Genomic DNA, 11853 nt, shown 5'->3' on the forward strand with positions numbered 1-11853 from the left:
TATTTTTTTCATTTCAAACTGTGTCTAACGCACTTATGGAAATGCTCGAACTGTTATACATATACAATTAGGTATACAGGGTTGGAAAGTCCCCATGGTTCATCGACCGTTACGTGAGAACGATAAAGAACTCATAGAAATCCGTGCGATAGAGAAAGATGGCTATAATGAAGGCGTCTAATAGTCACCGCCCATTTCGCCCTTCCACAAATTAGATCCACTTCTTATTTGTGGAACGGCCGATGAACCATGGGGATTTTCCGACCCTGTATATAACATTTATCCTCTGATATCGTCTCTCTCTCTCTCCGTCCCTCCCCCCCTCTCTCTCTCTCAACACTATATCGAAATTACTATTACCCTTGATTAGCTCGCCTACTTGACATAACAATTAAAATTACTAGTAATATTTTTATATTTTCTGTTTTTGTAATCTCTCATAACTTTAAAGGTAATTTTCAAAGTGTTAGTAAAAATAGAAGTTTTGTAATTATATAAACTTTTTTAGTAACAATATGTTTCTCTTACTTCTCCCAAATCCAGAGAATTAACCACCAGTGATACTTTTTTTCAAAGATACACTTTCTCATTGTGCAGAATCCATGTACATCTAGTTAGTACATCTCTATAACGGTGTCAATTAAACTGTGCGAAAAATTAAAAAATAGATAAAATATTTGAGGATATTGTTTTGCTGTATAAGAAAATTCAGTCCATACATAATAAAAATATTAGAAAGAAAGAAGTTGCAGCAGTTATAGATAGTATTATTATACATGTGTATATACATTCTGGTAAATTAACAGACAATTTTTTTCCATCACTATCATTTTTTATTCGTCACTGTTCAAATATTTCGAATTTTCACCTTCAAGAACCGCGGTGTCAACATTTTTAACATTAAGGCGATGTTTCGCATTGTATTAGCTATGTCCTGTCCAAATTTTGTTCGTGCAACTCTCTTGGTTTCGACAATGCAATACCTATATATGTTTTTAGACAGGAAAATTGAATCATTTCAAATATTTCGAACTTTCACCAGCAATACCTATGTATGTTTTCCGTCACGAAAATTGAATAATTTCAAATATTTCGAATTTTCACCACCAAGAACGGCGGTGACAACATTTTTAACATTAAGGCGATGTTTCGCATTATGTATAGGCATTGCATTGTCGAAACCAAGAGAGTTGCACGAACAAAATTTGGACAGGACATAGCTAATATAATGGGAAACATCGCCTTAATGTTGAAAATGTTGTCACCGCCGTTCTTGCTGGTGAAAATTAGAAATATTTGAAATTATTCAATAAAAAAATGGAGGTTTACGTGTTAAATGAATAGGAAAATTTTAAAATCGAATAGCGAGTACCTACTTAAAATTAAAATGAAGAACTAAAATATGGTGAGGATTTTTTTCCATTGGTTAAATCAATACTTCGTCAATGGAGCCACCCTAATAAATATACCTATATGAAAACATGAAAACATATTTTGTTGTTTTTCTCCTAAATTAACCTCCAAGGCATATATTTTCTCCGTCGCTGTAATTTTTCGTTCCTCACTGTTGTCAGATGATCCTTCCTTTTCTATAGCTCCAGTATCTCCTAAAGTTCTATTTTATTTGTTGAAATTGATTCATCACTTCTAATCCTATTTTCTAAAATACAATTGATCTCTAAGGAGAAATATTTCTTATTTGCCTAACAGAAATTATCGAATTAGCTTCATGTAACATCTGCACAATTTCCTTTGCCTGGCTCTGAAAACTTCTTTTCGCTATTTTGTCTCTCTAAGAAGGTTATAATTTTCAAGTTCAGATTCATTCAGTTTGTTTTTGGATCATATTGAAATGATATTAGAATCACTACTTATTTTTTTATTAACTGCACTAATAATTTTGCTTTCCGTTACAGTCGGAAATAAGTATGTGGAACATATCGTTTCCTTCTCAATATGCGACTGGTCACTAGATGAAGTACATATTTCAACATTTATTAATACTGGATGATTTTCAGCTACATCAGAAGTCAGAGGTAGGGCCGGATTCACTCTCACTGCCTTTTCGAGCAACGTATACCTTTTCTGTTCCATGTTGCTGAAAACAAAAGTTTTCGATTAGAAGAATCTTTGTTAGAGTTCTAATACAACAGAAAAGGTATATGTTGCTCGAAAAAGGAGTGATAGTGAATCCGACCAACCCATATTCACAAGGAAACGAAATGTTCAACTTTGCTTATTCCAACTATAACAGAAGCAGAATTGTTAGTGTTATAAATAAAAAATTAGAAGTTATTTTGATATCAATCCAACACGTCCAAATTCTGAAAATTATAACCTTGAGGAGACATTTTATCCCGTAAATAAAGATGTTTTCAGAGTCAGGCAAGAAAATGCTGCAGATGCTAGTGAAGCTAATTTGCTGTTAGTAAAATAAGAAATATTTCTCATGAGAGATCTATTGTATCTTTAAAAAGTAAGATGGAAAATGATGAATCAATTTTAGCAGCGGAATAATAAAGCTTAGAGAAAAGAACTTTAGGAGTTACCGAAGTTATAGAGAAGGAAGGATCATCTGACGACAGTGAGGAATCAAAAATTACAGTGATTAAACAAAAAAACTGTCTTGGAAGTTAATTTAGAAGAAAATATTTTTCCTGATACATCTAAAGCAAAAACAGATTGTACTATCTTTGATTTTAAATTGCAGTCGTCTCTAGAGGAATCGTCTGTATTAAAAGAAGGTGCAATAGAGGACACTGACAAAAATATAAAAGAGACACCATCTAGTGAAATAAATGATTTTCAACAAGAAGAAATCCTTCAGAAATACCAACCATCAGAAGAATCGTCAAAGGACGAAATAGAGTCTACCGATAAACAAATTGAAAAAGAAGAGCCTTCCAAAGAAACTTCTGAAATACAATATGAGAAGGGACACAAAGACAATTCATCTGAATTTATAGAACAACCTAAATCAATAGAAGAGGAACAAGAATCCTTTAAGAAGGAGTCTGAGTTCGAATTTCAGAAACTCGAAATATGTCATAAGCATGCGGAATCTAGTTGTGAAGCAGAATTGGAAACATGCCTTATCTCAGAACAACCTCAAAAGCAATTAACATCAGATTGTGAAAATGAGGCTGAATTTAGGAAGGAGACAGAAAAACCTCAGACACATTTAGATTTGGATAGTGAAGCAAAAACTGAGAAGAAATTAGAAAAAGTAGAAGTTAGTGAACTTGAGGGAACACTAAAAGAAAATTCCAAGTTAATCGGAAAAAATGAAAGGAAGGAATTAGAGGATCAGTTGCAAGAGGCCAAAGCCAGGGAAGCCAAGGCCGTTGCTGAATTGAACCAGAAAACAAAAGATGTCCTTCATTACCAGTATGTATATTCCTTTAATAAAAAATCAATCTCGTTTATCGATGATTTACAGAAAAATTATGGAAGAATACGAAAAAACAATAGCTACCCGCCTTGCAGACTGTCAGAAGTTGAAAGAAGAACATGAAATAGCGGCACGTCATTTAGCCAATATTGAACTGGCATTTTCTGATCTACATCAGTAAGTAAAACAGTCTTCAACAAACTAGTATGGAATGAAATGTATTTTTTTATTTAGGAAATATGAGAGAACTAAGGATCTGTTAGAAGGATTTAAATCGAATGAAGACACTTTAAATGCTGCTCTGCAGGCTTCCGAGAACACAATTAAGCTACACGAGGAGAGGTATGAGGCCTTAAAAGCGCACGCAAAAGAACAGATAGGAATGTAAGTAGAATATAAAAACTATTTTTGTAAACAATAATGTAATAAATATCTTTTTTTTTTGAAATATACCTATATTTACTTTTTTTAATCCTAGATCCAACAAGGAGATACTCACGTTAAGGGACAAGTATGAGATGGCTACTAATAAACTTATGAGTATTATTAAACGTTTAGAAATTAAATGCGCTTCCTTAGATATTTCTCTACAACAGAAAACTCAGGAATGTGCTGCTTTGGCAACTCTCTGGGATGAGGTTACAGGAAAGAAAGTGTAATAAATTAATAATAAAAGTAAATTAATTATTATTGAAAATGTGTTTTTCTTTTGTTTCATTCGTTCTTATATTTATTTCTGTTTTTCAGTATCAAAATGATGAGGCAAATTGGGTAAATATCATCAAGGTATCTTGACCAAACCGTATTTTGTTTTTTAATATACAGTAATGTATGGATAATCCAAATGGAATTTTACATTTTCCTTACCTGATACCAGTTGACTTCTGTCCAGACATTTCTCCAAAGTTAAGGAATGATTTTACAAAAAATAAAATAAAATAATAAACATGGTTTTAGTAAATTAAAAAGTTTGTACCTATTTCAATTATGGTTGGTATAAAATATTGTCACATTTTTATAATTTTTGCTACGGAGATCTAACGCCTTTAGCCACTAAATTTTCCTGGTCTGATACTAGTTGATTTCTGTTCACAGACATTCAAAAAAGCTTTTACAAGTTGTTATTTAATTAAACAGTTTTATTTTATATAAAGTTAACTTTATAATCTAGTACTTTTAGAGATTTTTGTAAAAAAAAAATATATTTTAAATAAAGGGTATAGCAAAAGTACCGGAACGGCAGAATAACTTGGCGGGAGAGCATTTTGGAAGAAAATATTAAATACAAAAGTTTCAGGATTTCTCCCAGGCTATCTGATGGTGACCTTGACATTTACCTTGAAGGTCATTTCAAGGTCAAATGTGATTTTTCAAATGGGAGCCTATACTTTTCACCTCAAAAATGAAATGAGCGAAAAATTTTACGTTCAGATATGACCTGGAGTGACCCCTTCCTTTTGACCTTGGGGCCCTCACAAGGTCAAACTAATAAAAGTACAGGAACGGTAGAATAATTCGGCGGGAGAGCATTTTAGAGAAAAATATTAAATACAAAAGTTTCAGGATTTCTCCCAGGCTATCTGATGGTGACCTTGACATTTACCTTGAAGGTCATTTCAAGGTCAAATGTGATTTTTCAAATGGGAGCCTATACTTTTCACCTCAAAAATGAAATGAGCGAAAAATTTTACGTTCAGATATGACCTGGAGTGACCCCTTCCTTTTGACCTTGGGGCCCTCACAAGGTCAAACTAATAAAAGTACAGGAACGGTAGAATAATTCGGCGGGAGAGCATTTTAGAGAAAAATATTAAATACAAAAGTTTCAGGATTTCTCCCAGGCTATCTGATGGTGACCTTGACATTTACCTTGAAGGTCATTTCAAGGTCAAATGTGATTTTTCAAATGGGAGCCTATACTTTTCACCTCAAAAATGAAATGAGCGAAAAATTTTACGTTCAGATATGACCTGGAGTGACCCCTTCCTTTTGACCTTGGGGCCCTCACAAGGTCAAACTAATAAAAGTACAGGAACGGTAGAATAATTCGGCGGGAGAGCATTTTAGAGAAAAATATTAAATACAAAAGTTTCAGGATTTCTCCCAGGCTATCTGATGGTGACCTTGACATTTACCTTGAAGGTCATTTCAAGGTCAAATGTGATTTTTCAAATGGGAGCCTATACTTTTCACCTCAAAAATGAAATGAGCGAAAAATTTTACGTTCAGATATGACCTGGAGTGACCCCTTCCTTTTGACCTTGGGGCCCTCACAAGGTCAAACTAATAAAAGTACAGGAACGGTAGAATAATTCGGCGGGAGAGCATTTTAGAGAAAAATATTAAATACAAAAGTTTCAGGATTTCTCCCAGGCTATCTGATGGTGACCTTGACATTTACCTTGAAGGTCATTTCAAGGTCAAATGTGATTTTTCAAATGGGAGCCTATACTTTTCACCTCAAAAATGAAATGAGCGAAAAATTTTACGTTCAGATATGACCTGGAGTGACCCCTTCCTTTTGACCTTGGGGCCCTCACAAGGTCAAACTAATAAAAGTACAGGAACGGTAGAATAATTCGGCGGGAGAGCATTTTAGAGAAAAATATTAAATACAAAAGTTTCAGGATTTCTCCCAGGCTATCTGATGGTGACCTTGACATTTACCTTGAAGGTCATTTCAAGGTCAAATGTGATTTTTCAAATGGGAGCCTATACTTTTCACCTCAAAAATGAAATGAGCGAAAAATTTTACGTTCAGATATGACCTGGAGTGACCCCTTCCTTTTGACCTTGGGGCCCTCACAAGGTCAAACTAATAAAAGTACAGGAACGGTAGAATAATTCGGCGGGAGAGCATTTTAGAGAAAAATATTAAATACAAAAGTTTCAGGATTTCTCCCAGGCTATCTGATGGTGACCTTGACATTTACCTTGAAGGTCATTTCAAGGTCAAATGTGATTTTTCAAATGGGAGCCTATACTTTTCACCTCAAAAATGAAATGAGCGAAAAATTTTACGTTCAGATATGACCTGGAGTGACCCCTTCCTTTTGACCTTGGGGCCCTCACAAGGTCAAACTAATAAAAGTACAGGAACGGTAGAATAATTCGGCGGGAGAGCATTTTAGAGAAAAATATTAAATACAAAAGTTTCAGGATTTCTCCCAGGCTATCTGATGGTGACCTTGACATTTACCTTGAAGGTCATTTCAAGGTCAAATGTGATTTTTCAAATGGGAGCCTATACTTTTCACCTCAAAAATGAAATGAGCGAAAAATTTTACGTTCAGATATGACCTGGAGTGACCCCTTCCTTTTGACCTTGGGGCCCTCACAAGGTCAAACTAATAAAAGTACAGGAACGGTAGAATAATTCGGCGGGAGAGCATTTTAGAGAAAAATATTAAATACAAAAGTTTCAGGATTTCTCCCAGGCTATCTGATGGTGACCTTGACATTTACCTTGAAGGTCATTTCAAGGTCAAATGTGATTTTTCAAATGGGAGCCTATACTTTTCACCTCAAAAATGAAATGAGCGAAAAATTTTACGTTCAGATATGACCTGGAGTGACCCCTTCCTTTTGACCTTGGGGCCCTCACAAGGTCAAACTAATAAAAGTACAGGAACGGTAGAATAATTCGGCGGGAGAGCATTTTAGAGAAAAATATTAAATACAAAAGTTTCAGGATTTCTCCCAGGCTATCTGATGGTGACCTTGACATTTACCTTGAAGGTCATTTCAAGGTCAAATGTGATTTTTCAAATGGGAGCCTATACTTTTCACCTCAAAAATGAAATGAGCGAAAAATTTTACGTTCAGATATGACCTGGAGTGACCCCTTCCTTTTGACCTTGGGGCCCTCACAAGGTCAAACTAATAAAAGTACAGGAACGGTAGAATAATTCGGCGGGAGAGCATTTTAGAGAAAAATATTAAATACAAAAGTTTCAGGATTTCTCCCAGGCTATCTGATGGTGACCTTGACATTTACCTTGAAGGTCATTTCAAGGTCAAATGTGATTTTTCAAATGGGAGCCTATACTTTTCACCTCAAAAATGAAATGAGCGAAAAATTTTACGTTCAGATATGACCTGGAGTGACCCCTTCCTTTTGACCTTGGGGCCCTCACAAGGTCAAACTAATAAAAGTACAGGAACGGTAGAATAATTCGGCGGGAGAGCATTTTAGAGAAAAATATTAAATACAAAAGTTTCAGGATTTCTCCCAGGCTATCTGATGGTGACCTTGACATTTACCTTGAAGGTCATTTCAAGGTCAAATGTGATTTTTCAAATGGGAGCCTATACTTTTCACCTCAAAAATGAAATGAGCGAAAAATTTTACGTTCAGATATGACCTGGAGTGACCCCTTCCTTTTGACCTTGGGGCCCTCACAAGGTCAAACTAATAAAAGTACAGGAACGGTAGAATAATTCGGCGGGAGAGCATTTTAGAGAAAAATATTAAATACAAAAGTTTCAGGATTTCTCCCAGGCTATCTGATGGTGACCTTGACATTTACCTTGAAGGTCATTTCAAGGTCAAATGTGATTTTTCAAATGGGAGCCTATACTTTTCACCTCAAAAATGAAATGAGCGAAAAATTTTACGTTCAGATATGACCTGGAGTGACCCCTTCCTTTTGACCTTGGGGCCCTCACAAGGTCAAACTAATAAAAGTACAGGAACGGTAGAATAATTCGGCGGGAGAGCATTTTAGAGAAAAATATTAAATACAAAAGTTTCAGGATTTCTCCCAGGCTATCTGATGGTGACCTTGACATTTACCTTGAAGGTCATTTCAAGGTCAAATGTGATTTTTCAAATGGGAGCCTATACTTTTCACCTCAAAAATGAAATGAGCGAAAAATTTTACGTTCAGATATGACCTGGAGTGACCCCTTCCTTTTGACCTTGGGGCCCTCACAAGGTCAAACTAATAAAAGTACAGGAACGGTAGAATAATTCGGCGGGAGAGCATTTTAGAGAAAAATATTAAATACAAAAGTTTCAGGATTTCTCCCAGGCTATCTGATGGTGACCTTGACATTTACCTTGAAGGTCATTTCAAGGTCAAATGTGATTTTTCAAATGGGAGCCTATACTTTTCACCTCAAAAATGAAATGAGCGAAAAATTTTACGTTCAGATATGACCTGGAGTGACCCCTTCCTTTTGACCTTGGGGCCCTCACAAGGTCAAACTAATAAAAGTACAGGAACGGTAGAATAATTCGGCGGGAGAGCATTTTAGAGAAAAATATTAAATACAAAAGTTTCAGGATTTCTCCCAGGCTATCTGATGGTGACCTTGACATTTACCTTGAAGGTCATTTCAAGGTCAAATGTGATTTTTCAAATGGGAGCCTATACTTTTCACCTCAAAAATGAAATGAGCGAAAAATTTTACGTTCAGATATGACCTGGAGTGACCCCTTCCTTTTGACCTTGGGGCCCTCACAAGGTCAAACTAATAAAAGTACAGGAACGGTAGAATAATTCGGCGGGAGAGCATTTTAGAGAAAAATATTAAATACAAAAGTTTCAGGATTTCTCCCAGGCTATCTGATGGTGACCTTGACATTTACCTTGAAGGTCATTTCAAGGTCAAATGTGATTTTTCAAATGGGAGCCTATACTTTTCACCTCAAAAATGAAATGAGCGAAAAATTTTACGTTCAGATATGACCTGGAGTGACCCCTTCCTTTTGACCTTGGGGCCCTCACAAGGTCAAACTAATAAAAGTACAGGAACGGTAGAATAATTCGGCGGGAGAGCATTTTAGAGAAAAATATTAAATACAAAAGTTTCAGGATTTCTCCCAGGCTATCTGATGGTGACCTTGACATTTACCTTGAAGGTCATTTCAAGGTCAAATGTGATTTTTCAAATGGGAGCCTATACTTTTCACCTCAAAAATGAAATGAGCGAAAAATTTTACGTTCAGATATGACCTGGAGTGACCCCTTCCTTTTGACCTTGGGGCCCTCACAAGGTCAAACTAATAAAAGTACAGGAACGGTAGAATAATTCGGCGGGAGAGCATTTTAGAGAAAAATATTAAATACAAAAGTTTCAGGATTTCTCCCAGGCTATCTGATGGTGACCTTGACATTTACCTTGAAGGTCATTTCAAGGTCAAATGTGATTTTTCAAATGGGAGCCTATACTTTTCACCTCAAAAATGAAATGAGCGNTTGGGACCTGGAATATAGTTCTGAAATTGCCTATTTTGATTTTTTACATTGAAACACAATAAATAGACCGATTGAAATAACTCATTTAGAGGGAAAGAAAGTAAATTGTTACCTGGACTTTTATAAGTGGAAATGGCAAAAGGGTTGATAATAAACGAAAAAAAAAATGAATGCGTGAGCAGGGGCGGCGGAGGGTTAATTTGGGGGGTTGAAACGTTGTGAAAAATTGCATCATTGGAATTTCTGACGAAAGTCGACGTCAAACAAAAAAGTATCCAATACAAAAGTTGTAGATCATGCAAAAATCTACAACTTTTGTAGATATCACTTTTTAACATAACCTCAAAATTTCCGATAAAAATGCGAAAACAGGTTTTTTTCTAATTTTTTGTTTTCTATTTCTCATTTCCACAAAAAAAAAATTAATTTTGAGGTTTTGGGGACACTAGGTGAAAGTATACCTTTCTGTATCTTAAATTAACCACAAATTGTTTTAGATAAAAAAATCAATAAGTTTTTGATATTCATTTTTTCGGTCTGAAACTATTTATCTTCAAAGAAAGATTCTACTTAGAAAAATCATCGTACAGAGTCCTGCAGGTGATAATTTTTTTCGTTTTGACATATACTTTTAGGTAATATAAAAAATCTGTAATTGCAGTTCAAAAACATGCTCAAATATGTAAAAAAATAAAAAATGACGCAACAATGAATTTTTCAGTAATTGTTGATAATTTGTTTAAATTTAAAATAAATTCAAAAACTTCAAATACATCGCTGCTATTTTTATGACAAAATCTGGTCATTTTTAATTGTGAATTAAATGATATTACTATTGTAATCGCTTAAAAAGTTTTTACCTTGTTTTAGCTATTATTATTTATATTATATAAATATATTTATATTATTTTTTTATTAGGTACAATTTTTTAAATTATGGATTAAANATAAATAAAAAATAAAAAATAAATTATTTTTAAATTAAATTACACAAAGTATTTTAAAAGTTATTAAAAAAAAATGATTTTCATGGGTGTCTGTATCGCCGCAGGGGGCCCTTTAAGGAAAATTTTTATAGCAACTTTTAACGTCCCCTATACAGGGTGTTTCAGGAATATATGCAAATATTTTAAATACGAATTGGGAATCGGAAAATAACAAAAAAAGTTCCTATGGATGTATGTCCGGAAACGATTCATTAAGGAGTTACAGCCGTTTAAAAATGGAGGTCAAAATCGAGACAATTTTTTTTCTCAAATTTGAAAACAGATAAAATCCTGAATTTTGGTACAGATGTTATACTGATCCAGGCCGATCTAACCAGTATTTTTCCGTTAAAATAATCTTATTTGGAATGGGTGAAATCAACAACACCCTGTATATTTTTCATGAAAACATTTGACTCGTTAGGATTTCAATTGTTGCAATACATCTTTTGTAGAGACAGATTAATTCTGAAACTTTTTCATCTCTTTCATCTTTATCATGAAATAAGTAGTTTTTGAGTAAAAAAAATAAAACAAAATTTTTGTTTGTATTTCAACGATCAATCTAACTGAGTGCCTATTATCTAAATAATAAGAATGTAAGACGTAACATGAAATAAGTTCAATTTATTATAATTCTTTATTACAATCAGGTAGTAGGTCTCAATAAATTTAAATTCAGGATTTTATGTTTTCAAATTTGAGAAAAAAATTTAAAACCCGACCGACATTTTTAAAGTGCTGTAACTCCTTCACAAATCGTTTCCGAAAATACGTCCATAGGAACTTTTTTTCTTATTTTCCGATTCCCAATTCGTATTTAAAATTTTTGCATATAATCCTGAAACACCCTGTATAAATCTGAAGGATTGGCCACATATTCTGGGACACGTGGTATAATCCAGAATATTAATCTAAACTTATTTTTTTTTTAAATCAAATGAATAATCACAGCTACACAAAAATCGATTTTCAGGTTGAGGTTAGACTATGTTTATTATACGGTTTGTGGGTAGCTGAATCCGAATCCGAAGTCCATTTAACTCTATCACCTCAGGATTTTTCATAACCTCAAAAAACCGATATTCTGAACAAGAATCAAGCTTCTTACGCTAAATCCAATTAACCAAATCTCATAAACATTTAATCCAATGATATCCCAGCCTAAAAAGCCTATGAACCCAAACCCCAATAACCCTATAACCTCATAATCAAGGGAATAAATCATAGGCAATCTGTATTATTGCAAAATATCACATAGCTGAGAACTACT

At 34.1% G+C, this 11853-nt stretch overlaps 1 protein-coding gene across 1 annotated transcript; it reads left to right on the top strand.

Annotated features, from left to right (window-relative positions):
- Positions 1 to 2369: 2369 nt before the first annotated feature.
- Positions 2370 to 4050, top strand: LOC111691506 (transforming acidic coiled-coil-containing protein 1-like). Its single transcript, XM_023454490.1, has 5 exons — positions 2370 to 2408; positions 2711 to 3387; positions 3440 to 3568; positions 3626 to 3775; positions 3870 to 4050. The coding sequence occupies exons 1-5, from the start codon at positions 2370 to 2372 to the stop codon at positions 4048 to 4050; spliced, it is 1176 nt and encodes a 391-aa protein (XP_023310258.1).
- The last annotated feature ends 7803 nt before the right edge of the window (positions 4051 to 11853 follow it).

Source organism: Anoplophora glabripennis, unplaced genomic scaffold (assembly GCF_000390285.2).
Source record: "Anoplophora glabripennis isolate ALB-LARVAE unplaced genomic scaffold, Agla_2.0 scaffold303, whole genome shotgun sequence".
NCBI lineage: Eukaryota > Metazoa > Arthropoda > Insecta > Coleoptera > Cerambycidae > Anoplophora > Anoplophora glabripennis.

Excerpts from the sequence above, each read along its gene's own strand:
- LOC111691506 (XM_023454490.1), top strand. The coding sequence starts at position 2,370 with ATGTTTTCAGAGTCAGGCAAGAAAATGCTGCAGATGCTA. Across the intron at positions 2,409-2,710 it reads AGAAAATGCTGCAGATGCTA|TCGTCTCTAGAGGAATCGTC; the intron begins GTGAAGCTAATT and ends TTTAAATTGCAG. Across the intron at positions 3,388-3,439 it reads AAAGATGTCCTTCATTACCA|AAAAATTATGGAAGAATACG; the intron begins GTATGTATATTC and ends GATGATTTACAG.